The sequence below is a fragment of the Recurvomyces mirabilis genome (assembly GCF_035927965.1).
Source record: "Recurvomyces mirabilis strain CCFEE 5264 chromosome Unknown scaffold_16, whole genome shotgun sequence".
NCBI lineage: Eukaryota > Fungi > Ascomycota > Dothideomycetes > Mycosphaerellales > Teratosphaeriaceae > Recurvomyces > Recurvomyces mirabilis.
Window position 1 is genome coordinate 557,254 of NW_027041950.1, and position 25,215 is coordinate 582,468.

The 25,215-nt window shown below is 52.0% G+C and overlaps 15 protein-coding genes across 15 annotated transcripts; 5 read left to right on the plus strand and 10 right to left on the minus strand.

The window, feature by feature from the left end:
* Positions 1-727: 727 nt before the first annotated feature.
* On the minus strand, positions 728-2,107 carry LTS14_006487 (uncharacterized protein; the record flags this gene model as incomplete). The annotated part of the gene is made up of 5 exons (XM_064839183.1): positions 728-877; positions 943-1,079; positions 1,130-1,880; positions 1,936-2,037; positions 2,093-2,107. The coding sequence occupies 5 exons, from the start codon at positions 2,105-2,107 to the stop codon at positions 728-730; spliced, it is 1,155 nt and encodes a 384-aa protein (XP_064693431.1).
* Positions 2,108-2,608: 501 nt separating this feature from the next.
* On the plus strand, positions 2,609-2,831 carry LTS14_006488 (uncharacterized protein; the record flags this gene model as incomplete). Its single annotated transcript, XM_064839184.1, has 2 exons — positions 2,609-2,647; positions 2,673-2,831. 2 exons carry the CDS (start codon positions 2,609-2,611, stop codon positions 2,829-2,831), a joined length of 198 nt encoding a protein of 65 aa, XP_064693432.1.
* A 182-nt stretch (positions 2,832-3,013) lies between these two features.
* LTS14_006489 (uncharacterized protein) lies at positions 3,014-4,955 on the plus strand (the record flags this gene model as incomplete). Its single annotated transcript, XM_064839185.1, has 5 exons — positions 3,014-3,195; positions 3,257-3,394; positions 3,446-3,964; positions 4,013-4,872; positions 4,927-4,955. The coding sequence occupies 5 exons, from the start codon at positions 3,014-3,016 to the stop codon at positions 4,953-4,955; spliced, it is 1,728 nt and encodes a 575-aa protein (XP_064693433.1).
* A 343-nt stretch (positions 4,956-5,298) lies between these two features.
* On the minus strand, positions 5,299-5,772 carry LTS14_006490 (uncharacterized protein; the record flags this gene model as incomplete). Its single annotated transcript, XM_064839186.1, has 3 exons — positions 5,299-5,557; positions 5,614-5,663; positions 5,713-5,772. The coding sequence occupies 3 exons, from the start codon at positions 5,770-5,772 to the stop codon at positions 5,299-5,301; spliced, it is 369 nt and encodes a 122-aa protein (XP_064693434.1).
* A 335-nt stretch (positions 5,773-6,107) lies between these two features.
* On the plus strand, positions 6,108-6,556 carry LTS14_006491 (uncharacterized protein; the record flags this gene model as incomplete). The annotated part of the gene is made up of 2 exons (XM_064839187.1): positions 6,108-6,200; positions 6,251-6,556. 2 exons carry the CDS (start codon positions 6,108-6,110, stop codon positions 6,554-6,556), a joined length of 399 nt encoding a protein of 132 aa, XP_064693435.1.
* Positions 6,557-6,934: 378 nt separating this feature from the next.
* LTS14_006492 (uncharacterized protein) lies at positions 6,935-7,445 on the minus strand (the record flags this gene model as incomplete). Its single annotated transcript, XM_064839188.1, has 2 exons — positions 6,935-7,291; positions 7,341-7,445. 2 exons carry the CDS (start codon positions 7,443-7,445, stop codon positions 6,935-6,937), a joined length of 462 nt encoding a protein of 153 aa, XP_064693436.1.
* Positions 7,446-7,928: 483 nt separating this feature from the next.
* On the minus strand, positions 7,929-8,201 carry LTS14_006493 (uncharacterized protein; the record flags this gene model as incomplete). Its single annotated transcript, XM_064839189.1, has 1 exon — positions 7,929-8,201. One exon carries the CDS (start codon positions 8,199-8,201, stop codon positions 7,929-7,931), a length of 273 nt encoding a protein of 90 aa, XP_064693437.1.
* A 290-nt stretch (positions 8,202-8,491) lies between these two features.
* On the minus strand, positions 8,492-9,372 carry HIS6 (Enzyme that catalyzes the fourth step in the histidine pathway; the record flags this gene model as incomplete). Its single annotated transcript, XM_064839190.1, has 3 exons — positions 8,492-8,778; positions 8,826-9,012; positions 9,073-9,372. 3 exons carry the CDS (start codon positions 9,370-9,372, stop codon positions 8,492-8,494), a joined length of 774 nt encoding a protein of 257 aa, XP_064693438.1.
* Positions 9,373-10,012: 640 nt separating this feature from the next.
* On the plus strand, positions 10,013-10,720 carry LTS14_006495 (uncharacterized protein; the record flags this gene model as incomplete). Its single annotated transcript, XM_064839191.1, has 2 exons — positions 10,013-10,499; positions 10,551-10,720. 2 exons carry the CDS (start codon positions 10,013-10,015, stop codon positions 10,718-10,720), a joined length of 657 nt encoding a protein of 218 aa, XP_064693439.1.
* Positions 10,721-12,448, minus strand: LTS14_006496 (uncharacterized protein; the record flags this gene model as incomplete). The annotated part of the gene is made up of 4 exons (XM_064839192.1): positions 10,721-11,345; positions 11,392-11,446; positions 11,510-12,304; positions 12,358-12,448. The coding sequence occupies 4 exons, from the start codon at positions 12,446-12,448 to the stop codon at positions 10,721-10,723; spliced, it is 1,566 nt and encodes a 521-aa protein (XP_064693440.1).
* Positions 12,449-12,915: 467 nt separating this feature from the next.
* LTS14_006497 (uncharacterized protein) lies at positions 12,916-16,211 on the minus strand (the record flags this gene model as incomplete). The annotated part of the gene is made up of 2 exons (XM_064839193.1): positions 12,916-14,358; positions 14,418-16,211. 2 exons carry the CDS (start codon positions 16,209-16,211, stop codon positions 12,916-12,918), a joined length of 3,237 nt encoding a protein of 1,078 aa, XP_064693441.1.
* A 334-nt stretch (positions 16,212-16,545) lies between these two features.
* On the plus strand, positions 16,546-17,436 carry LTS14_006498 (uncharacterized protein; the record flags this gene model as incomplete). Its single annotated transcript, XM_064839194.1, has 1 exon — positions 16,546-17,436. The coding sequence occupies one exon, from the start codon at positions 16,546-16,548 to the stop codon at positions 17,434-17,436; it is 891 nt and encodes a 296-aa protein (XP_064693442.1).
* A 117-nt stretch (positions 17,437-17,553) lies between these two features.
* On the minus strand, positions 17,554-18,843 carry LTS14_006499 (uncharacterized protein; the record flags this gene model as incomplete). The annotated part of the gene is made up of 1 exon (XM_064839195.1): positions 17,554-18,843. The coding sequence occupies one exon, from the start codon at positions 18,841-18,843 to the stop codon at positions 17,554-17,556; it is 1,290 nt and encodes a 429-aa protein (XP_064693443.1).
* A 541-nt stretch (positions 18,844-19,384) lies between these two features.
* Positions 19,385-19,792, minus strand: LTS14_006500 (uncharacterized protein; the record flags this gene model as incomplete). Its single annotated transcript, XM_064839196.1, has 1 exon — positions 19,385-19,792. The coding sequence occupies one exon, from the start codon at positions 19,790-19,792 to the stop codon at positions 19,385-19,387; it is 408 nt and encodes a 135-aa protein (XP_064693444.1).
* A 3,621-nt stretch (positions 19,793-23,413) lies between these two features.
* PBN1 (protease B nonderepressible form) lies at positions 23,414-25,141 on the minus strand (the record flags this gene model as incomplete). Its single annotated transcript, XM_064839197.1, has 3 exons — positions 23,414-24,222; positions 24,278-24,571; positions 24,985-25,141. The coding sequence occupies 3 exons, from the start codon at positions 25,139-25,141 to the stop codon at positions 23,414-23,416; spliced, it is 1,260 nt and encodes a 419-aa protein (XP_064693445.1).
* Positions 25,142-25,215: the final 74 nt, after the last annotated feature.

The following is a 25,215-nucleotide window of genomic DNA, read 5'->3' on the forward strand; positions in this document are numbered from 1 at the left end:
TTTCACTCTCTTGCCACTCACTCATTGCGATTGTATTGAACAAGGCGTCTGACCATAAGCACTGGAGAAACACGTACAACGATGATGCCTATATCTAGGCGCCTAGCAAAGACGCGATGAAGAGGCACAAGTACGATATTCCTCATTCAAGCCGCCGCCATGCAATCCGTCGTTCAAAGAGGACTACGCCCTTTGTATCGAGCCCTAACTTCAGAGCTTAGTGGACGATGGACCCGAAGGCTGGATGAAACTGGTCTACGGTGCATGGCGGCCACAGGACACGACATCGCAACAAGATTGCAGTTTTAACACGGACGACCTACTCGACCCTGATGGCGTATCGTATGAGGACAAAGAGTACGAAGAGATCGAGGGCTGTGCGGCAGAAGATGTGGGGTGGATGAGGGTGCAGTGTGGAACTATGATGCCGTGTCAGCCACATTTTGCTTGCCGCCCACTCCGCTTCGTGCTGTCACTCCAGGACCGGCAGCTCAATTAAGCGCCGCCCACGGCATCTGTAGCTCCTGGCTCGCCTGCTATTAGTTGAATGACATGCCGCTACGTCGTTGACTACTTCTTGCTCGAACGCATCGTACGGCTATCATCCTAGCGGTCGATGCTGCCGTAATTTCGCCGCTGACTAGCGTATTCACGTCTTCTGCTATGTAACGTCGTCAGAAGCTACTACTTATACGTCAGCGTCCGCTATCTCCTCACTTCCTTTCATTCACATACCACCGGCTTTCAGGCCGGCGATGTTCAAGCCTTGACCCGACCATAGATAGAGCAGCACCCAACATCCCGGCCCTGAGGTGTCGTCCAGATCCTGCAATCCCACATCGTCTTGCATTTTACGGAAGGTCTTGCCAACCCCCACCTATCGCAGCTTGTGTAATTGGGCGTTTTCGTGAGACATCACGATCGAGATCTGTTTCAGCTAACCAGTGTGCCATTGAGTACTTCGGGACTTGAAGGTGTGATAGCTCGACTGACTCGATCTGTGACCTCAACTTCATCTCCAACCCGGAGCACAGCACCGCTGGGGCCGGCACAGGCATACTGGCCGAACACTGGTTTTTCTGCAGTCACTGTTAGTATATTGCGGGTATGGGCTCATCGCAGAACTTACGCGGAAAGTATTCATTCGTCCTGCGATCCTTCGCTAGCAGACCATAAAGCTGTTTCGGCGTGGCAATCATGCCCCCTTTAGCCAAGTCCGCGTTTAATGACAGACATCTTACAGTGCGAAAGAGACATCGCACAGAGACCTCTTGTTGCTTGTCGACTTGTGAACGGATGGTAAGCATACCCCACCCATCCTCATCATACGCTTCCGCCTCCGTGCCGACGTCGACATGCATATTCGGTCGAAAGCGGACAATCACGTCTTCACCACGAGCTGCAGCTGGGAGGCGGCGGCGCGCATCTTCTTCCGATGCTGTCGTTGTGATTAGTAATGGTGCTGCATCCGCAAATCGGATCCTCTGCGGCTGTAGTTTGTCATTAACAGCAATCGAAAGAGAGCGTGCATGTTTCGGTCCCATGAATGGTCGGCCTGGAATTTCTCGTTGGCCGTTGCCACCAATGTATAGAAGCTTGACAGGCATGTCTAGATGATGACTGAAGAATGCCGATGCAGCCTCGCCCATGTCGATACCAGGCGCTTTCGTTCCGAAAATGCTGACCTCGAAAGTCTTTGCGTCCAGTAGACTCAGTGGAGAGGGAGATAGAGGCACTACCAGTGTTTCATGTTCTTGAGCCTGCGTGTGCGTAATGGTCAACTTTGACCATGTCCGGTCGATTGCAGTGTGGAAGAGGCCGAGATCGAACCGCCATTTGATTGTGATGTGCTCGGCGAGTGGTTGTTTGTCCGTAGGTGGCTAGTGAGTGGAAGTCAGAATCTGCCATTTCACAGAAGGCATCTGCATGATCTACCTTGACCAGAATGTATTGCCGATCAAAGCGTAGCCCTTCGTTTGTGATCTCTGCCGTTGCGACTTCGACTGGTCTGAGTGATTTGACAGGGTATATGAAGAGCTATTTGCTTTTGTCAGCGTCCATACTCATGATGGATTTATGCAACTGAACGAACGCGTTGTATCTTCATGGTTTAGGCTTAGGCTCGATGGCCCACCTTGCACAGTACTTCAGCGTTTCATGTGCTGAAGGATACGTGTATGCTTTTGGTCGCCGAACAAGTCGAGATGGTGATTTGTGGTACACCATCAGCTGTTCGGCCCGGGTTTCCACGGGCGTCGCCTCATGATCGCCACCGCGGCTGGTTTCAGCCGGAACACTTACCGAGAGCTCGACCGTGTCTCTTGCTTACTCGACGCCGTCTCCACGACAATGGGAGAAGTACGAAAGACCTCGATGATACGGACTCTTAATCAGCAGTGACTGATGCGTAGACGATTGTACTACCAGCTTCTCTGTCGACTCAAGGCATTGACATGTTTGACCAGCCTGCTACCAGAGAGCCATGAGTCCAGCCCGCAGCAGACACGACACCTGGAGGCAAGCCCTTTACCATGACACAGCCGACGACCGAGAGAGCGTGCGATCGGTGTCGAGAGAGGAGAGTCAAGTGTGATAAGACACTGCCTACATGTCTGCGGTGCTCGAAGCTTGGAAAGCCGTGTCCTGGGTAAGCATGGCTCGTTTAAGAAAAGCCATATACTGAATGTTGCAGCTACGACAAGAAGCGAAAGTTCGTGGACGAAGGTGTTTCGCTGCGCAAGAAGTTTCAAGGTGCTACAGGTGGCGAATCCGAGGAAAATGATGCAAGTGGCTATGCTGGAATCCTGCTGGTCACAACACTGTCAGGCTGACAATCGCTCAGCTTAGCGTCCTTGAAGCAGCAACCGAGCGCCATGAAGATGACACTCGCATCCTGCCACCAATTAGTGAGAGTCAAGATCCACAGTCGCGACTACCACCATCCAACGTGGAAGGGGTGCCTCCCGCAATCAATGATACCCTGCCAGCATCCACTACAGCTGATTTATTCAATATGAACCCTCACGCTGCGAAGCCGTATCATACAGCTGATCCGATCTTCATGCCATTAGATGAAGAGTCATCAGCGCCGCTTGACTTGCCTCTAGACAGCCTGCTCGATATTCCAGACTACGACCCTACATGGTTCAATATAGATCCTGAGGTCTACGATGACAACAACACTAACAGCTGCGGGTATGTAAATTTGCTAGATCAACCATAGGGAAGGTCGTCATTGCTAATGCTCACCAACCAGATTCATACCCAATCTGCACATCGTCGATGAGGTAGATCGTGACAGATTCAAGTTGACTACTGAAACATCATCTGGCACTCCTGTTTCCATGACAGGCGCCATGAACTCTATAGACTCGATGACAGGAGTCACCACAGAGTCAGTGTCTAGTCGTATCAAAACTTTGCGTTCTGGCTGATCATATCACAGTAGCAATATGTGGGCGCTTGGCGATCAGTTGAGAACAAGTGCACGCATCACAGACGAACGAGAGCATGAAATGGCATATCTTATAAGACACTTCACCGAGACGCTGGCACCTTGGCTGGACCTCTTCGACAATGACAATCACTTTCAGCACATCGTACCGCTGCGGGCACTGGGAGATGCACTGCTACGTAACGCCATAGCTGCGGTCGCTGCAAAGCAGCTAGGCCGCGTCAAGGGCGTCAAGCCATTTCTTGGACTTCAATGTCAACGACCGGCTACAATGGAAATCATAGGTGACGCCTTGCCAATCGACTGGTTCTATAAGGCTGCCAACTACTACGACAAGGCCATAGCCTTTTCGCGAATGTATCTAGATGCGCTGTCTGGTAGCCTGAGTCAGCCAGCCAGTCCGAACACGCAGACAACACTATCGGTGGCCAACTCAGATGATCTTCTGGTGGCTGTGAGTATATTCTCGCTGTACGAGTCGTTGGACAATCGTGAAGTTGGATGGTCACAGTAAGTAGATCGTCGGACTTCCAGTGGCTGATGTTGACGCCGAGACAGGCATCTAGGCGGTTTGAAGTCGTTGCTTACCGCTATCAGGACGAATCAACAGGAGCAAAGCCAGCTTCAGTCTCAAATTACAAGTGGTCGAAAAGCTTCGTTCTGGAACTTTGCTCGCGGCGATTACCAAGCGGCGTACATCAACAGACGGATGACGTATCTTGATACTGGAGATCTGGCGTTGTGGAGAAACTGCGGGCTTGAGCTCCAGGACAACGGTGCTCTATATGCTGAGCCGGCAAGCATCAAAGGTGATTCCCAGCACCCACAACGGACAGCACAGCTGGTTGCTCATACTCTGCTTTGGGTTGTCCTTGGAGTCACCAATTACTGTGCCTTGGAGTCTGGATATTCCTCCGCAGTACAGCAGGTGACTTGGGACAGACTCACATCACAGCTAGATCAATGGTACAGCATGTTGCCTGGGACATTCCAACCTTGTGCTCGAATCAGACACATACCTTTCCAGCAGCAGGTAGTTGTTGGAAACACAAACATGCAGCTGACGGAGGTGTTCTTCAGCATCGACTCTTGTGCTGCAGCACTCCACCTGTACCACTTTGCACGAATACTACTCCTGCTCAACAAGCCTCGAGATCAGAAGGGTGTTAGCAGGCTTAAGGCTTATCGAGAAGTGTCTACCGATGCCATCAAGCATGCGAGAGCCATCATCAGCATTGCATTGGGAAGACCTCATCCTGCTGTCAGAGTCGAGATGCTTCTACCACTCTACATCGCAGGTGGCTGTCTGGAGATTGATGATGAGAGAAGAATCGTGCTTCAGGTGATGAAAGCTATTGGCCAGGATACTGGATGCTCGACCGAGGTCACTGTCAGGAGTTTGGTAGACGAGTGGGGTTGTGAGTGTCATCGGCCTCCTCACTGGGAATGTCGTATACTGACATCGCCTCCAGGGAACCAAGAACCGGAAGGCATCGACTAGTAGACTTCTAGAGCTAGCCAGACAAGACGAAGCGGCTTGACACAGAGCGACCGACTTAAATCGACATTCAGTAGTAAGCTCGTTTACATGCCCGGCGCCACTGCACATGGGCGAAAGCATTGGTAACTCTCTACACACAGGATTTCGGAAGGTCTGATTAACTGGCAGCCTGCGAAATGCAATGAGAAGTTGTGGAGCAGTCAAGTAAAGTTAGAATCCCGCAGTCGTCGAGGCCTCGGAAGCTACTTTGCCATTGCAATCGGGACGGACCCCTCCTGCGAGTACAACAAGAAGATCTGCATCACAGCCAAGCAGGATCTGCCTGGTAATAGACATGGCATCCTTAAGCCCATCCATCATCCTCTGACTCCTCCTTGGCCGCCGCCTCAGCCTTGACCTCCTTCACCCTGGAATGAGAAGCGGCCATCTCCTCGTCGTCAACATCATCTTGCGTCTTGCGCTTCTTGGAAGGGGTGAACTTGGTACTGGGAGACTTAATCTCTTTCCTTGGAGTCTGCTGACCAGAAGCCTTGGCAGGAGAGGCTGCAGCTGCAGAAGCGTAGTCGCCGAACTTGGTCTTCAAGCGCCAGAAGCGCATGGAGCTATATTATGTATCAGTCGAGGCGCTTGGGCACTACTACACTCTATTGGTACTTACGCTGCGCCGACCTTGATCCCGAAGACATCGCCTACGGCCTTCCAGTCAGTCTAGCGAGTGTTAGCATAGTGCAGACTTCGGGATGGCGGATGTACACACTTTACCGCTGACCGTGTGGTCCAGGACGCAGAACAAGAAATGCTCGTTGGTGTATGACATGGTGTCTTTGAGGTATGCTACTTTGTTCGTTGTAGTGGAGACAATCCTGTGGGGTTGCTTGAACAGTCGAGGTGGAATGAACAAGTGTGGAAAGAAGTAAAGAATGCGTTCAGCTTCAGATACTGTCACGAGGCTCAGGGAGTGGCAAGGTGAACTGCCTAATTGAGCTGTGATACCTGGTTCTATCACTTCACTATCGTGATAACATCACTTCACACACTGAGCTGGGCTTCAAAGATACAACGCACGTTTAGCACTTGCTGTTCACAACAACCTTTACATCATCACTACCACAGCACACCCTCCCAGAAATCAACTTCTAACACACCATCAGCATGGCTTCCGAGGATACCAGCGTCAAGGGCTTCACGGATGGCGAGACCAAGCTTCTTATGTGCATGATCAAGCACCTTCAAGGCGACATCCCTGTAAGTTCCTTACCCTAGTATGCTGCAGACACAGTACTCACATCCTGCAGACCGACTACGATGCCGTTGCCGCGGAAATGGGCTACAAGGATGCAAGCATTGCCAAGACTCGATGGGGTCAAATCAAGCGGAAGAAGATCAACACCACTGGAGACAATCCTACTCCTAAGAAGCGCAAGGGTGCGACTACGGACGGCGATGACGCTGAAAACGGCGCTCCGAACCCAAAGAAGCGTGGGCGCAAGCCTAAGACCACGAAGCCGGACCATGACGGGCTACCAGTCAAGGACGAGGTCGTTGAAGAAGCTGAAGCTGTGGAGAGCACAGAGAAGGGTGGTGATGGCGAATTTACTTGAGCATCGAAGTCAAGGGGCATGAGCAACGAGGATTACATAGTATCAGCGGGCAACTGGCAACACGCATGGACTATTGATGCTTCAGGTTCGGTAGCTTTCTGGATGTAACACAATCACCACCATTGCCTGCCTCGCCTGACTCACGCTTCACCGAACCTGGGTCTTCGTGCTTCCTTTTGCAAGATCGCGCTTTCAACATCATTGTGAGCAAGGAACGCCGATAGATGGCAGAGACTGTTCCTACGTTGATGCACGTCTATCAAGTGCTTCGGCAAGAGCATACGTACTGCCAGCAATACTCCAGATCAGAGAGTTTGGTTTGCCAGAAACACGTATGCGCTTCCTAGCCTTTGCATCTTATGACTCCCCTTTATATCCTCAATCAAATTCGCCTTTGAAGGCCCCGATTGCGTCCTCCTCGTGCACATCTCCTGGAGAAGAGGTCCGTAGATAGTGGAAGAAGGAGGGAAATCTAATGATGAAGCGCTCACCTGCCACCTCCGCCTTGACATTCTTCTTCTTGCCTCCTCCATGCTTGGACGGGGTGCTCTCTGCAGCATTCCCTTCACTTTCTTTGATTTTACGCTTGCGTCCGCCCGGGGTTTTGACTGAGCTCGGGACCACTTCCTCTCCGTCGCCTAGCTTTGTGAGCTTCTTGAGTGAGTTGTTGAGAGAAATCTTCATGCTGGCCACACTGGCAGATCCGAATGCTGTGGTTGCCTTCTCCCAGTCGAACTGCATCTTGTCAGTGGGTTTCGTGTTACAGATTGTCAGCAGCACTTACGACTGCGTTCACAGCGGTGGTGTTGCTGCTCAGGTAGAGTGCGAGGATACGGTCTTTCTCAGTTTCCGAGAGCACAGTCTTCGCGGCGGGATAATCGTACGGCATCTTTGTGGTCTCAAGGGCAGATATTGCTTGGAAGGTGGTTTTGAATGACTTTTGTGTCCTCGGTAAGATTTGATGAGAGAGAGGCAGCGAACGTGGAAGCTTGAAAGGATGAAAGACTTGTTCGTAGCTCGATAAAGAGCTGCCTAAAAGTAAGTCATATGCATATTCTGTCGAATGAACTCTGGGCCGCTCACTGCCTGCACTTTCACATGATCTCTACCTCATTGCCAAGCCGAATACATCCAGCTTAGCCAGCGTACGGAAGTGGATAAGTTCGATCACGACTACGAGCAATCCTCATCCTCTGCCTTGACACCAGCCGCGATGTTCTCGTTGTCTTCTTCTATGGATATAGTCAATCTCAATCTCATGACTGAATCATCTGGGCAAAGCTCATACCAGCTCAACCTTCTCGTCAACCTTCTCAGCAACCTTCTTCTTCCTCCCACCGCCACGCTTCTTCGGGTTATCTTCAGCACTGCCTTATCCAGTAGCCTTATGCTTCCGACCACCAGCTGACTTAACCGGGCTCGGCGCAGCGCCACCTTCGCCGCCCTTGTCCTGCAACTTCTTGAGTGAGTTGTTTAGCATCTTCTTGAAGCTCTCGACGCTGGCACTGCCAAAGGCTTCTGCGGCAGCCTTCCAGTCCACGGTGCTGTTGAGAGCAGTGATGTCGTTGTTGAGGTAGATTGCAAGGATGCGATTCTTCTCCTGTTCATTTAAGACCTGCTGTGCGACGGCGTAATCGTAGCCCATCTTGTGCCTCGTTCGCTGGTTTGATGAAATATCTAATTTTGTCGCAGTTTGGTGTGTTGCATGCTGTTCTTCTTGTCGAGATAGCGAGGTGCAGATGTTCGTGATCTGAGTATTTGAAAGCAATGTTTGTCTGTCGGAGCTGTTGAAGAAGTGACAGAAAGCTGCAGGGACTTCGTACATGGTGAAGCGATCAACGCTAATCAAATCTAATTCCTGTGGGTCTGCTCCCTATTCGACCTCGCCCAGGTACCAGCCTACTGCAAAGCGCGGTGCAAGCAGATTGTGGGCATTCAATTTTGCCGCATATTCCATTCGCAGCACTCATGGAAGGTCACGCCTTGCCCACCGAAAATGTCGAGAGCGCTGCCGATCGTCAGGTCCACCTTACCCTGGCTCAAGCGCTTTACCAGCTCCAAGTCTTCGATGTTGCGGCCTCCTCCAGCATATGTCACCGGTATCGTGCATATGCTCGCTAGGTGGGATACCAGTTTCTCGTCAATCCCTGCTTGCAAGCCCTCGGCATCAGCAGCATGGATCAGAAACTCGCTGCAGTATGGCTCAAGCATGGCGATGTTCTCTGTACACACCATTAGCCACATCTTCCATGGAGTCTGGAGAGCATACCTTGGTTAATTTCGAAGTTCGTGATCGTCTGCCATCTGTCCATGGCTACTCTCCAGCCGTCTCCTACTCGTCGGCAACTCAAGTCTATAACAAGCTTGTTCTTGTCGCCACCCAATGTCTTGAGCACAGATTGAAGACGTTTTAAGCTGAAGGCTCCAGAAGGGAACAGAAAAGATGTGATGATGACCTACTGCGCCAGATCAGCTACGACTCCAAACAACACATTAGACTTCCTGGTGATCCCCACCCTTTCGGCACCAGCATTGATCCAGTCTGCAGCATTGCTGTCTTTGATACCACCACCTACCTGAAGCCCGTCTGGCCAAGCTAAAAGAGCTTCACGGGCCGCAGTGTCGTTTCCGGGGCCGAGCATAATGACATGGCCGCCCTCAAGCTCATGCTTTCGATACAGACTAGCGTAGTATGCTGCTGGATGCTCTGATGTGAAGTTCGTTTTCAATCCAGCATCGTCAGTAGTCAGAGTACCACCAACGATCTGCTTCACAGCGCCAGCATGGAGGTCTATGCAAGGGCGGAAGCGTGTCATGATCAGGATATTGAACGATGAGGACGGATTAGGTAGATGCTGAAGAGACGCCGTCTAGAAATCCGCGAAAAATATGTCCGCATCGAGCTTAGCAGCATTACTAGCGTGGCATTTACATGCCTCATACAAGCGAAGTACCTGCATCGTAATAAAACACTATCTTCAACTCTTCAGGCACAGTAAGGCCGCCCATCATGATTTGACATAGTACGCCCGGCATACGTGATCTTCTTCCACTGAGGGCCCCTGATAGGCATCATCACTCGTCGCCACGGGTGCATTATCAATTTATCGGCGACGACAGCAGCCAAGATTTGTGCACTATGTCACGCTACGAGAATACGCAGACGTCAGTCCTGGCAAGTGAAAGCGCAGAGCAATTGCAAGCATCGCACTTCCAGAAAGATGAGTGAAGTCTAAAGTTCAGCTTTGTCCCACTATGGTGCAACCTGTCGCCATACCGCTGCTATGTTGCAACCATCACAAGCCAGCACGTCAACATGACTTTCCGCAGTCATTTCCAGATAAGCTGCCCCAGTAGCGCTGCCCTCTCTTTCCGAGAAGTCGTAAACTACCTGATAAGCAAGCTACCTCGATACTTCCGCTGAAGAGCAGCACCAATCTGCGATCCTCTGCAGATATGGGTACTTTACAGGCCATTCGTCACGAGAAGCTCTCGCTCTCTGCCAACAGTGGTAGCGTTCAATCTCGACATTCCGGCCTGAAAAGCTTCGACCTCGAGGCTACTCACGTCAAGAGTTCCCCGTACGACGACCTCACCAACCACCTAACCCTGCGGAATCTGGATGCTCACAGCCGCCTCTTTGCGATTTCACTCACATCACTGGAGCCTGTGAGAGAAGACTACGCCACAACGCCATGGCCGGAAGCATTCAATTGGCCTACTGTGTTCACTCGCCTTCGAGCATTATGTCAGATAAGTGGCGTGAAGTGGCAGAAGCGAGAGTTCTACGTCGTGACGTTTCGGTCAGTACGGAAGCGAAATGCAGATGTCGACTTGGTGTCAGGGTTGGACCAGCAATCACATAGAGAGGCTTGTGAGAGCGGTGGATTGTTGAAGTACTGGTTCGGCAGCTGTGACTCTGAGATGCGAAACCTGGCGACTTGTACGTTTGCCATGCAGTAACGACTCATGGATGAAGCTGATCGTTTGCTAGGCATCTGGCGATGCCAAGAGGACGCCATTGCCGGCGGTAGTGGTCCATGGCATCGCAGGGCTCGAATGGCGTCGAAAGACCTCTACGAACACATCGACTTCCGTACGCACAAGCTCGTGGTCGACGACAATGCTACAAGTTGGCGACTCGAAGACTATACACAGGTCTGATTAAACCTTAGCCACATCCTCGACGCCCTTGACCACTGGCTTCTTCATCTCAGCATGCTCCGCACTCGATCTCGCTCTTTCTTCGAGAGTAGCATTCACTTCTGCCATGAAGACAGGATCTTTGCTATCCCTGACCACCTGGAAGATACTCGGTCGCTGGCCGTTTCTGTCCGCGAATAATAGATCAACGGCTTCCAGCGGTAGTCGCGCAGTCTCTGGATAGAAGAAGTAGACGACCGGTACCGTCACGAAGTTGATGACGGCAAACACAATATATGACTTATAGCCGATATTCGTTATCATTGGAGGCGTGATCTCGACCACAAGAAAGGTCCATAGCCATTGGGAGACTACTGCAAGAGCTCCACCACGTATACGTAGCTTGAGAGGCAGAAGTTCTGACGGGTAGATCCACATGTTCGATTGCCAGCCAAGGGTGAAGAATGTCTGGAAGAGGTAGAGTACGACGGCAGCTGCGTAGCCTAGACCTTTCGTACCGATTCCAACGAAGATGGCTGAAAGCATCATGCAGATTCCCATGCCAAGTGAGCCGATCATGAATAGTCGCCGTCTCCCAGCTTTATCCACGACGATCCATGGGATGAGGGAGCTCAAGAAGTAGAAGCTGCTTTACATTAGCTTGATCACGCCACGAGGTGAACACAACTTACACCTGGAGACCACCAGAGACCAATAGTGCATCGTATCTGCTCATGCCAATTGACTCTACTCGCGAAAGTCAGCTCATCTGAGTCAAGGATATCTCACGCTCTCTTTCTTCACACTCACCCTGGAATATGTAGGGCCCAAGACTCGACATGACGTTCACACCACTGAGCTGCTGGAAGAAGTTGGCAGAAAAGGCAATCGACACCCTCGTAAATCCAGAAACACCACCATCTTTGAAAACATCCGACCACGATCCTTGCTCTTCAGCCTCAATCTCGATCGCGTAACGGATCTCCTTCATCTCAGTAGCAATCGCCTCGTTGTCCGGATGATCGCCTCTCAAGGCAGCGAGGCTTATTGTGGCCTCGGCAATCCTGCCCACATTTGCCAGATATCTAGGAGACTCCGGCAGCCAAGGCATAAAACAGCAGACAATCAGGCAGAAAGCAATCTGCAGTGCAGCACTAAACCGCCATTGGATCGACCCAGCATAGAAGCTCATGCCATAGTCGACCCAGTTGGCTATGATCAGGCCCATGATGAGGTTCGAGAGTTGCATAGCCATCATCCGGCCTCGGTTTCGTGGCATGGAACATTCAGCTAGCCAGACAGGGATCACGGTCGTCATCATTCCTAGTCCGAATCCAGCAACGAGTCTCCCAACCAAGAATTGGGCAATGCCAAAACTTGACGTCTGGATCGCTGCTCCGATAGCAACGATGATGGCGCCGGCGATGTTGATTGGCCTGCGTCCGAAGCGGTCACCTAGAGTGAAGACGAAGAGGGCTCCGATCATAGCGCCGACTTCGTAGCTTGATACCAGAAAGCCGAGAAGTGAGGCGTTGGGGTTCCCGAATTGGTCCAAAAAGACTGGAGCTGTTGTCAAGCCTCCCATGAAGCCTAGATCATAGCCAACTGGAGAGGATGTCAGTGGAGACGGCGGTGGCGAGACTCGGGATTCATCATACATAGCAAGAAGCCAAAACTCGAGCAGGCGACCACAGCGTAGACTAATGGTTGGCCTTTGAGACCTAGAAAGGTTGGTGATTTCCCTGCCATGATGAGGGTGTTGCTATGCTTGTCGTTGGCAGGCAAGGTAGTATCGAAGAACAGAAATAACAACGACAGAGTATGAAAGTGAAAAAGACACAAGCACTCCCGAGACTTGGCGATATGCAAGATGGGAAGCTTGTCTACACGGACAAGATACATCTCCTCCACTAACACTACCTTTTTGTTTCTCCGCACGTCTCCACGCACCACTCTCGCGTGTCCACATCTACGGCTCTTGCGATCGGCTTTGCATCTACATGACGTTCAGACGAGATCTACGTCGATGACATACGGAGATCGGAGGAATTAATCTATTTCATCCCGCTTTAGCCGGTCGATAGCCTATGGGGTACGGCTAGGACGGCAATTATGAGCTGAGTCATGGTAGACACACGATTCAGCACATGAATGAGGATATGATGATCGTGCATCGCAAAGCAGTTCTTGAGCTACCATGGGTGGTATTTCTTTCCCTAGCCTGGCTCGGCTTTCTTAAGAAACAAGGTCATGACCTCCACCTTCCTCCTCTCCTGCACTACCCTCACCTTTTCCCCGCCAACAACCTTCGATCTGATGGCCGCACTAGCAAAGAGCTGCGCAAACGCATGAGCACTTCCCTCATTTTCACTAGGAGCAACAGCAGGCAACTTGCCCAATCCCGCCAGCCGTCTCAAGGTCCCGGCCTTCTTGCCAGGACTCGACGGCACCTCGTCATGTTTCTTCGTGCTCGCGGTCTCCTGCATGATGCGTTCGAGCATTGATGTGATGAAGATGAAGGAGATGTTATGGCTTGGCTGTTTTGCTAGGATCTCTTGTACTGCGGTCTTCTGCTCCTCGAGACTGGGTTTGGTCTTGTTCTTCTCGATTGCTGTGAGTAGGGCGTCGATCTCGTCCCATTGTTCGGATGTGATGGTACCGTCTGGCATCTCCTTCAAGAAAATCAAAAGCAGATCAGCGAGGAGGTAGAGCCGTTGTATCTTTGGCATTGCAGCCGGTATGCTAGCCTCGAGCGGCTCGTCGCAGTCCAGCGCATTCAGCGCATCACCCAGAGCATCTTGCGATTGTGTTGTACCTCTCTCAACCCAACAACGCTCATCAAATGGCCAACCGGGATGTCTTCGCCATGGAGCTACACTCTCCCCAGCATCTGTACCGTCAGACGGATGCGTCATCTCCCACTCCGCAACCACCCTCGCACTCAAGTCTTCTACAGCAGCCGTCAGCTTCCAAAGCTCTCGCGGCGCGCTCGAGACTTGCTCCATAGAGGGACTCACTGGCCGTTCGCTTGCCGATCCCGAACTCGAGGTCGAAAGTCTCGAATGCCTCGACTTCCCACCCGGTTTCTGTCCCTGCAATTTCCTTATTCCACCCTCTGGGATCTTGACAAGACGGTTGATGCTCCTTCCTAGCGTGTTCTCCAGCCATTTGCCTCTGACGGGGATGAAATGGTCTCGGCCGCCTTCGACCCGAAGGACGAGGATATCGTCTAATTCCTGCAGACCTTCGTTCAAGTCATGCATAGTATGCATGTCGAAAATCCGGACCTCCAACTCCACACCCGCTGTCTCTCCAGGCTCTAGAGTAATGCTTTGGCTGGCCGAACTCGAGCTTGCAGAATATTGGTCGTTCAAAGTCAAATTGATCCATTTGGGTGCGAGTCCAGAATTACTATTGGCGGCATGTGGTCGCTCCATAAAGGAAAAGGTGGCGGATACTCGGCCGGTGTTGGCGATGGTGAGGGTACGATGTCTTGCATGAGCATATCGCACATCGCCAAAATAGACACCGCTGAACGTTGCGGGATCGGCGTCGGATTCCTCGGTTGCGCTGTCGCGGTGGCGATCGACGACTACTGTAACAGCTGGTCGGCTCTCGTTCTCAGCTTTGTCGAGCTCTTTTGCTACTTCGTCGTGGACCTACAACACCTAATCAGTTGGAAATTATGGCAAGCTCACTTCTTACATATTCTGCTCACCTTTGCTTTCAAGTCTGGTATCACACAGTCGTACTTCAGCTTGAAAACAGCATCCAGCGGCTTATGGTCACTCGAAAGCACTCTCTGATGAGCAATATAGTACTCCAGCTCGATCTCATCCTCGAAACCTTCTTTCGTAACCACAACGTTCTCATTAGCATCATCATACTCATCATACTCGTTGTATTCCTCCGCAGCGCCATCCGTCTCAGGGTCGTAAAGGTCGTATAATATCTCCTCATCATTACCAGCATTATCAAGACCGCTCGCACGCATCTCCTCGTCTTTACGCTTGGCATCCGCTTCCTCTTTAATCTTGCTTTCGTACGCCAGGCGGTCTCGTCTGGTTCTGTATAAGATACGATCACACCAACTTGGCGCCCTCTTCTTCTCGCTCGAATCGAACACACCGACACTGCCTGCATCGTACTTGTAGGTTGGCAAGAACTTGATCGGACCTTCTCGCCAGCCATCGTGGAAAGCTGTGCGAAGTTTCATCTGCTGCTGTAGCTCGTCGTGAGGCAGTAAGGATAATAAGGTCGTCTGTAAGGAGGTCGGGTCGTCGCTTGCGGCAATGTCATCCATGATGGTAGTCGGCGGAGTGGTGTCAGTACTCGCACGTGAGTCCGTACTACTTCTGATCTCGTGTGTAGAGCGCGCAGGGGAAGATGGTGCAGACGAGCCTGTTGAGTGGACGCTTAGTCGATCTTCAACTCGCCTCCTGACCGACTCCGTGGCAGACTGCAACTCTTTCTCGACTTTGCGAGCAGAACGCTGTGAGAGATCGTACTCGTTGCGGGTATGAAGCATGAGTAATCGTCGGACATCATCAGCAGGAATGCCTTCGAGTCGATAGTTCAGATCACCGCACCAGAAAGCGATATCCTCATCGCCAATCTGCTCGCCTTCACTTTGCTTTGCACCAGATGGGTCCACGATGGGCTCGAATCGTGTTCGTGCGATGACTTGACTAGCATCCCAGTTCCTTCTCTCCAAGCTTGCTTTGTCTGCCCCTGCAGAAAGATGACTGTTGACGAAGACCATCCTCGTGGTGTCTCCCAGGACTATTCTCGCAGTCACGGCACCTTTATTGCCCATGTATCCTGCTATGCCTGTGCCGACGCTGGTGGTCGATACAGACCGAACATCTTTCGCGATGTCCGCACTGGCATAGACTAGGAGCAGCATGCCGATGAGTTGTTGTTCGGCGACCAGGATGTAGTCTCCCGGCAGCGCTGCGGCCATAGCGTCTTTCCATTTATTGGCAACATGTGGATCGGTGTAGGGGCGTAGAGCTTCGGTGAAGGAATTGATGTCGACGACTTCTTGAAGACTAAGTACGTAGAGCCCGATGTCGCCGTCGCCAGGTAGTGAGCCAGGGTCGTCCTTGGGTATGGTCTCCTTCTTCTTGGCATATCGTGCTTCCTGTGCTGCGACGTCTTCTCGCTCGTCTAGGCCTGTCTGTGATGGCATGCCACTCCCATGCGACTGCACCTGATCCGTGACTTTCAACCCAGCTGATGCCTCTGTCACGCCTTTGCCCTGCACGAACCATCCGCCGATGTCCTTCTCTGCCCCCTTGTATGCGGCCACATTCCAGCTGCCGACCTTGATTCTCACGTGCTTCGGCCTGACATACTCAGCCCGTCTCGCGTGTATAGCCTGCGACAAGCTGATGAAATCAGACTGAGCATTCTCATCTGAACTGTTACGAGCAGGGAAAGCTCCAGGGACGTCTTGCATCAGACTACTAGCAGTCGAAGTGCTGGCCGGACGTGGTCGCGTGCCTGCCATGACTGGTCGACGCTAAGCTTTGGGTGAGTGAGGTGAATGGTGGATATGAACCAGCATAGCGGCGGGTTCATGAGCAAGTACCCCTAGTAGTGTGGGATGTCACCAGGCACACGGCACACAAATTGCCCGGCACGTGGGCTGTGCAGGGGCTCGTCCATTGCCTTTCTGTCTCCTGCGTTGACAATCATCATCGCCGCCACCAAGCGGGACGGCAAGCGCGGGGGATCTGCAGCGCGCATGTACCTTGACGCCATGAGGCTGAAGCTTGGTTTGGAAGCTTGAACGTGAAGCAACTGGAGCTGAGCTCAGCTTCATCATAGTCGTAAGATCAACCATGCCGCCGAAACGAAGAGGAGGCACGCGTAATGCCCAGCCAGCACCACAACCAGTGCAGTCGGACTTTGATGACACAGACGCCATCACCGACTACCCACCCAATCTCCCACCACCACCACCACGAAGTGATGTAGAGCTCAACCTCACAGTCCTCCACCGCTACAGTCCGGATATCGAGCGCATCCTCGCCATAGCTCCGTTCGCTGTACTCTACATCTTCAGCGCCGAGAGCCAGCAATGGGAGAAGTGCGGCATAGAAAGCACACTCTTCGCTTGTCAGCTCAGTGGTGGGAGGTATAATGCCATCATCCTGAACCGCAAAAGCCTGGATAATTTCATTACGGAGCTAGTCAGTGCCGATGACATTCAGGTCACGGACGAGTATGTAATACTCCAGGCTCTTAACTCTGGAGGCGAGCCGCAGATTTATGGTATCTGGATCTTTTCGGATGGAGAGACGGTGCCTAGTACGAAGGAGGTGATGGCCAAGACGATCCAGGCTTGCGCTTTGCAGGCGCAGATCTCACGTGAGGGAACGGCTGACGTTGATGATGGACATGTGGAGGAGCAGGACTACGGCTTGGATGGGACTGCGCAAGCGGAGGAGCAGACGCAGGAGGAAGAAGCTGTGGCGCAGCAGAGCGAGCAGAAGTTGGATTTACTGCAATTGTTTGGCAGCAAGTCGGCACAAGAAGTGCAGCAGCCTACACTACAAGTTCAGCCGAGCATGGTGAATGATGTACCTCCGCCTGCCTTCATACCAGCAATGTTCACAGCGACAACCGACACAGACTTCTTCCGCAAGACCAGCAGTCCGGCTATCGCTCAGCCTCAGCCCGCGCCACCGCCGCAGCAGAAGAATGCGCTTCTTGATCTGTTCAAGAAATGAGACCAGAGGAAGCTGGTCAAAGATCCCCATCTTGTTTACGGGCCAGCTCGTAGAAGTATGGCTAGTTCGGGTGGCGTATTACCTCGATACTATCGGCATCATCGCGCTGGAGTTTGACTACGCCACACTATCTCTCCGCATATCTCGCAACGCACGAACAACCTCATCTCTCGACCAACCCTCGTCCAGCCCTCGTGACAGCAAATCTTGCTCACTCTCCGGCGCCATACCACCAGGAGCAGGCGGCCGACTATCCAGATTAGTTGGAAACGAGTAGCCTTCGCCAATAGCTCTAATCAATGCATCCACCTCTTGACTGCATCCTTCAGCTTTGTACTTCTCCACCAGCAAATCCCAGCACGCCTCCACCATCGGTATGCTATCAAGACCCTCCATGGTCTTCCCAAAAGCCGAACTGACTTGGATCAGATTCGCACTCCTCTCGAAATCCTTCGTGGTATTCTCTCCCGCTGCATGAAACAGAGCGGGATTAAAGAACACAGCATCACCTTTCTTCAGCGGCAAACTGACATGATCCGCCTGGAAATCCTTCTGGAACTCCGGAAGTCGATAAGCCAGATACCCCTCCTCAAACATCTGGCTGAACGGCAGAAATCTCGTCGGTCCACTCTCGATTGGCATATCCGTATGCGCTACCGCTCCTTGTAAAGTCAAGAATTGACTAGCTACGTGCATACGTTTCGGCCATTTCACACTACCTTGAGGCGTCTGGAATCCGAGATGGTAATCCCGATGTACCGTCTGTGCTTGGCCGCCAGGCTTGACGATATTCACCTGGCTTGTTATCCGATAGGCTGGACCGAGCCAGGATTCGCACACCAGACGAAAGTGCGGGTTACTGTGGTACTTTATGAAGGAAGTGGGATCTTGGAGGCAGTGTTTTGACAAGCTGTTCCAGATCCGAGTGTTGGTTTGGGCGGCGGAAAAGTGGTCGCCTTTTGTTCCGCTTTCTGCTTTCTCGCGGGTGGCGATGGCGGCGTAGGCGGCGTTGGTGTTGTCGATGAGTGTGGTGTCCGGGTAGAAGTTCTGGAGGATGTAGACGCCTGGGCCGGAGAGGAGGATGTGGTACCATTCATCTTGTAGCCTGTTCACGAAGTCTTTGTCTTCCAGATCGAACTGTGAGCAGTCATAGATCGGTATGTTCGTTTCAATTCTGGTCGCTCGAGGATATGTTTCCTTCACCGTAGACTCTTGTGTCAAAATTTTGAGGTCTGCCAACGAGGGTGGCGAGTTCAGATCATAGCATCGTGGCTCAACTTTGCGGCTTTTCACTCGTTGGCGGAGTATTGATGGGATGTCAAGATAGTATAGTGTCCCCGCCAGGCCGGCAATGGTTGTTGCGGTGGCGAGAGCTGTCAGAGCTTGAGTTCGTTGCCTTGGCGGCATCATGTCTGCATATGATCCTAGGCTGAGAACGATGGTGTCTTGCTCTAGGGCATGATGCAGGAGTGCGCAGTCGGCAATGATGCTGTTGTCAAATCAAGTGCTGCCCGCCTGTGTCGGCCCGAGCGTCAAGGAACTTGAGGTTGAATTTGGGTGGCTGCAACATAGGGTATCTCTCCATGCACACACTACGCAGAGCTGGCACTTGCATCGAGGGAACAGGCCCAAGCAGACGCGAGGCGATGGGAAGTGTATAAGTGTAGAGCCTTTGTGCTCACCGGACGCGTCGCGAATTCACGTGAACACATCGAACTACTGCTTCCATCTGGGTCAGGAGGAAAGACTCGAAAGGAAGATGGTAGCAAGGCTTGCGTTGCATGCACTTGTACGCAGCTCTGCGTGGACGACAGTTCGGTACAATGGGAATCTCGTGGACTGTAGGTTCTAACCATAACTACCATCAATACTCGAAATGGTCGAGTTAATTACTCTCTGCGTCCTGTGGTTGTTGCGAGGTCCAAGACCTCTCCATTTCAGCATTCTTTCAATTCTTGGACGATTTCGGCTGCGCCAATGAGTCTTCGAATCGCATGTCCGGAAATTGAAATTGTGTGACTGAACACCACGGATGATTTGAGAAGGGGTCCCAATATGGATCAGTAAAGTCTGGTTGTAAGAAAGCCTCATTTGGCAATGTGCTCTGCTGCGTGACACTTGGTGGTGTCATCTGCATAGCCCCGATGTCTTCACCAAGCAAGTATGCTGGCCTCAGTCCGTTGCTTTCAGCCTGCAGACTTCGTGGGATGTTCTCAGCATCAATTGGACCTTGCTCGCCTACTTTTGCGCTGTCTTCTGGGGTCGCGAGACCTCGCTCATCAGTCTCCTGAGATTCCGATGCATCATTCAAGGGTCCAGCAAGGGTCAGCGCACCAGGCGCATCCTGTCGAATCATGCTCACCAGCCATGGCTTAATCTCGAATCTTGGCGTACTTATAAGTGCTGCTATGATAGTGTCCCGGCGAACGATAGAATCCTGCAAATCCTGGGCCCCTCTACGAGCTATTTCCAGCTCTTTGACAACGTCATTGAGGTTGGTACGCTGTTTCCTACAAGGGCGAGTACGTCTGGAATTAGCAGAGCCATGCGGATGTGGTCGCCCTTCGTCGGTTTCTGAGGGTGGTCAGCAAAAGGAAACGTTTCTGCAGAGCGACAATGATAGACTGAAGTCCTTACTAAAGCGCGGTATATCTCTATCTGGATGTATGAGTAGATGCAAATAACGCCATCGATCACAACGAGACACGCTCCGATCAGACGGACAAGACACAAGCCTTTCATGCCTCCAGTCGACCTGGTCTAGGGTGGAGGCTGAGCGTTGCTGTGACGAGACAGCTTGGCCTCCGCAAGTGGCAGAGACACAGTGAGGTTTACAGCCCTCGCCTGTTGTCTTATGTATCTGTAACATCTGATCGTCGTCAACTCTTTGCCAGCATCGCATACATACAAAGATCGAGTGGCGATGTTCAAGCTGTCTCCTGTGCTATCGTTAACCATGCTGCGAGATTAGGAATCTGCTCTCTGTCAAACTTACAGAAGCTCAGCAACATGTTCGTTCCTTCCAGCACATTCATCGATGATGCAAGGCATTTGCTCGGCGTTGCCTTCATCATCATCATCTCCAATACCAAATCTTACCCGGCCATGTCGTGGGCGGCGTGCTCGGTTGTATTCCCTTTCGGCATCAGACTCTCCATTCTCACGCCCATGCTTGCGACCCCCGGCTCGTAAACTTCCTTCACTAACGCCGCTAGGAGCTTGGCTAGATGTATCTTGACTAGCTCGATCGTTTGTAGCTCCAGGGGCTGTTTTACGGACAATTGGGATTCCCTGAATGATATCGTTTTGCAACGATGTTGGTGTAACAGGAGTTCCCTGACTAGAAGCTTGGTCGTCTGTCAATTGTTCAGTTCTTGGGCTCCTACAGATAGGACCGTTGCCTTCTTGGCAATGAAGGAGCTCTTGAAGATGTGCAAGCACGTTTTCAAGCCTCGAAGTCACTGGTAAAGCCAAGCTATCATTACTACCATCTCTGCTTGTACTTGGCCTCTGAGAAGACCCGTAGATCTCTGACGACAAGACTGCGACGTCCGAGTGCTCGCTTGGAGGTATGTCTGGATGTAGCATAGCTTCTTCCAATGCCGCATCTTTATCTGTTTGTTCCAGTGCATCAAAAGCGTGCTGCTCATGGTCGTCAAAGGTAGCAGCAGTCAGTGGCGGAGCGTCTGACGCTGCTGGAGCTGTATAGCTCCGTATTTGTGATAATGCAGCCTGAATATAGCGCGGGTCGAGATCTGAAAGTTCTACGTGTCCTGGGCTCACCTGGAGTACCTGTCTGGCTGAGCTTGGCCGGCTGCTCGGCCTAAGAAGGGCAGATTTGTCCGTGTCGCCGACCGGATTTCCGCACGCGCTGGCCGAGCTGGCCACGCCGCATTGGTAATCTTGCTCTCGTGTAACCTCTATCGCCCACGATGTCTGCGCTGAGTGATATGCTGAGTCTGTGTCATGATATCCAGGACTACTCGGAGAAGTACCAGCATCGTCTTGCCCATGCGGGAGCATACGATGAATTGGAGTACCTTTGCGAGAACTGAGGTTATGTTCTAGAGAGTGCGACTGGTCCTGGTATAATGAAGCCTTCAAATCTCGTGCTTGTCTTGGCCACTCTTTCGACGCCCAGATCGTGGACGATGAGGCCGGTATACCTGACATGCTCTGACCAGTGCGCAAGGAATGCCCTGGAATGTTGTAGTGCTGCTGTATTGGCCCATGAGCCTCGCAATAACCCGATGAACCAAAATACCGGGAGCTTTGTGGCATAGCTTCACGATATTCTGCTATAGTCTCGGACTTCCTTACCGGCGAGCTTGGACGGGAGCGAACATAGGCGGATTCAAGCTGGGCCACATATCGGTGTCCGAAATCTGCCTGTTCGTATGGTGTTGGTGCCAAAGGCTGGGATGGTTGGTATCCCTGTGCATAGTCCTGTGACGGGGACCAGCACCCGCTATCGTGGCCCTGGGAATCAGGACCTACATCATCTTGAATACGAAAGTCCTCGCTGGTACCGAGACGATGCCGCAGATCCCGAGATTCGGCGAAGGAGTGCGCTCGTGGCCCAAGGAAGAGTGGAAATAGAGGGCGCTGGCTTTTTTGGCTGCGATGGGAGGCATTCCGATCAGGGCCCGCGCTATGAATTTCTTGCGGATCGGCCGACATAGTCGTCAGCAGCAGTTGTGCAATGTCGTGGATGATACTGACTTTCGGATAGTCGGGCTCTAGTGGCGATGATATGATTATGAGTGCACCTCATTGACGTCTGTTGTTCTCCTGGCGTGACATGCCGGACGACTGTAAGCAAGACGATGCAGTGGCGCCATAAATCGACAAGTAATCTGAAGAAATCTAGAATGCTGCTGCAGAGCAGGTTCGTTGCGGCATACAGGAGACAGCACGAATGAGCGAGAGCAACATGTGTGCTGAAGATTAGGCTGCCAAAGTGTTAACAAGTTGTTCGGCAGAGTCGGGACGGCACAGCATGCAGCCACAATTGTTACTGCCAATAGGGAGATAGTTTAATCAGGCCTGAGGCACCTTCGCATCTAGATCCAGGTCAACAAGTTGTTACAGCAAAAGATGCTCATTCTTTTCGCTTCCGCGTTGAAGATCATTTTGTAGCCACTTGTGGTTGACTTTCCAGCCTCAGAAAGTCACTTCGTGGCCATCCGCAAAGATCTGGAGATTCAAGTTATCATGTCGTCTATTGCCCCAGAATCCATTGTGTCGTGCGAGATGTTAGTATTGTTCAGCTCGCAATGCGGAACCCTTCGACCAACGATATCTGGATTGGGTACCAGGTCGGCGACCAGGGATACATTGACATCCTTACGCTGCCTGGCGATGCCGTGGACAAGATCCGGGCTCTGCAGGAATGGTGGGGACGACGGAGCACTGGGTGGAGACACAGAGTCAAGCTTATGCTGTCTTGCTCAAGAGCTTGCGTCTGTGTCGGAGCTCTCGCGCCTGTCAATCGTCCAACGTCATGGCTGCCGTGGGGAGTACAGGGCTGACTCAGCCATAGATTCCAATCTGTGGCTCGACAATCGATTATCCGCATGAAACGCAATTCCGCAATATAGGCCGCAACGACATGCTGACCCGCGCCCTGGTAAATCCACAATCCCTAGCAGACGAACAAGACTTTTTCATCCAGAATCCCGAATTCCTGGTTCACTATCATGGCCAAGTCCGCAAGGTGCTCTTCGTCGGCAACGAGACAGTACCAGCACTCATGCTACTCCCAATAGTGCTCGCATTGCTAGGATCTGCTGCAGTGGCAGTCATCACCGCCATTGTGTCGCATGATCTTGCGACAGGTGCTCAAATTGGTGGTACAGTCGGTGGAAGCATTGCGATAGTACTTGGATATGTCATGTGGAGACTAAGATGAGATGGGCAGTCAGATCGATTGAGGACAACATGTATGCGTACCTCGAACAGGACCTCTTGCTCTCGATTACTCTTTCTTCTTCTCCGCTTTCATCCCCCTGCCACTACTACCATCACTCCCGACACCCTCGACCAACCCCCGACAAACCCAAGCAAACCCCACCAAAACAGCCACAAGCGTACCCACCTGCACCCACTCGCCCCACTGCGGCTGCAAAACAGGCACTGTGATCCTCTCCTCCAAGAAGTTCGGCGCCACCACCTCAGTCGACGGCGGAACATGATAGAACATAGTCTTGGGTCCAAAAAGTCCATCATACCCCAGATTCACGTGATCGAAGGGATTTACAGCCATCTTCAATCCTTCTTCTGCCTCGCAAGCCCAGAAGAGTATTGGCCAGGGTATCTCGAGATCTGTGTACCCAGCATTCGTGGCGTTGGCTTCGGCTTGGAGGTAGCGGAGGTGTAGTGGGATCTTAGCATTCCACTCTACCTCTTTTCTTGAGGTTAGCGTACTCCTGTCGTTGTCCTGTGGTGCCGCGAGTTCGATCAAAGCTGCACTACCCCAGCGTTGGACGACCCAATCCGGTGCTTCAAGGTCGTCTTCGCCACTTAAGCCGTGCAAGGTCTTGAGATTGTGCTCGGCGAGAGTGGCGGGGTCTGAGAGCTGGTAGCGGTCGATGAACAGTGCGGATGGTAAGGTCAGGTAGGTGTGTAGTGCGCAGGAGTCCTTTGGTGGGTTGAGATGCTGCCGTGGCAGGACGATATCGAGCTTCGGGTGCAGACCAGTGGGTTGTTGAAAGTCGACCTTGAAAGCCATTGAGCTGGATGGTGGTAGCGAGTGATGGCGAGATGGAAAGGAGAAGAGTGTTGAGCCTGTAAGCGATTAGCAAATTTGAGACAACCACGATCATGAACGAGATAAACGGACTAGCTCCCTCATCCTCCCCAACAACAGCCAAGAACCCACCCATCTTGATCGACTCAGGCTCATCCTCATCAGCCTTCTCCGGCATCAGCACACCAACCTCCAAGCTATCATTCTCTGTCCACTTCCTTGCCGGCGTCCTTGCAGCAGGAGAAGCAATCCCAGCCCTCCAGAACGCAGTAGTAGTGACAGCATGGCTGATGACATCGAAATCGATATCGATGTAGCTAGCATAACTCAGACTCGCCGCTTCATTCGGACAGTCGCCTCGGAATTGTCCGGGACAGAATGTGCGTGCTAGAAATGTTTGGAAGTGGAGGAGCTTGGGTAGACGGTGGTAGTATTGGAAACTGGAAGATGAGGAGAAGCGTTCTGAGAGTATTGCTGGGGTACTGAAGGAGTCAGAGACAGTGTTGCACTTCAAGTCCGGTGAGAAGAGCCTTTTCAGCAGAGAGCAGATGTCGGCGCTAGCATATGTGTCAGTCGTGAGTGTTGGTGTAACTTCGTATTCCGTACTTTGTGTCTGATCGTCTTGGCGTAAAGAAGACATGGATTCCGGGCGGTAGACGAGCTACCAGTGGCGTCAAGGCTGCATAGTTCGAGCGAGAGACATAGCGGATATGGAGCTCGTGTATATCATCCAGTAGATCACGAAGCTGATTAGTGTTAGTCGACAGCTAGACATTCTACATCCAATGGCAATGCCGTACCTACTTCCACAGGCAGCTCGCTTAATCCCACTGTGATCCTCTTCTCGACGGCCGGTAGTATTCCCAACGGGAAGTCAACATTGCCACTCGTGACATTGACTGAACTTGGCGGCACATCGCTGCCGGGAGGAGGGAAGTAGGTGACTCTCTGCTTCATCGTCTAATGTTTGAGAGATGAAGTCGTCTTCACGTGTCAAGATTTATGTATCTGGTTAGCGTCCTGCGATAAAC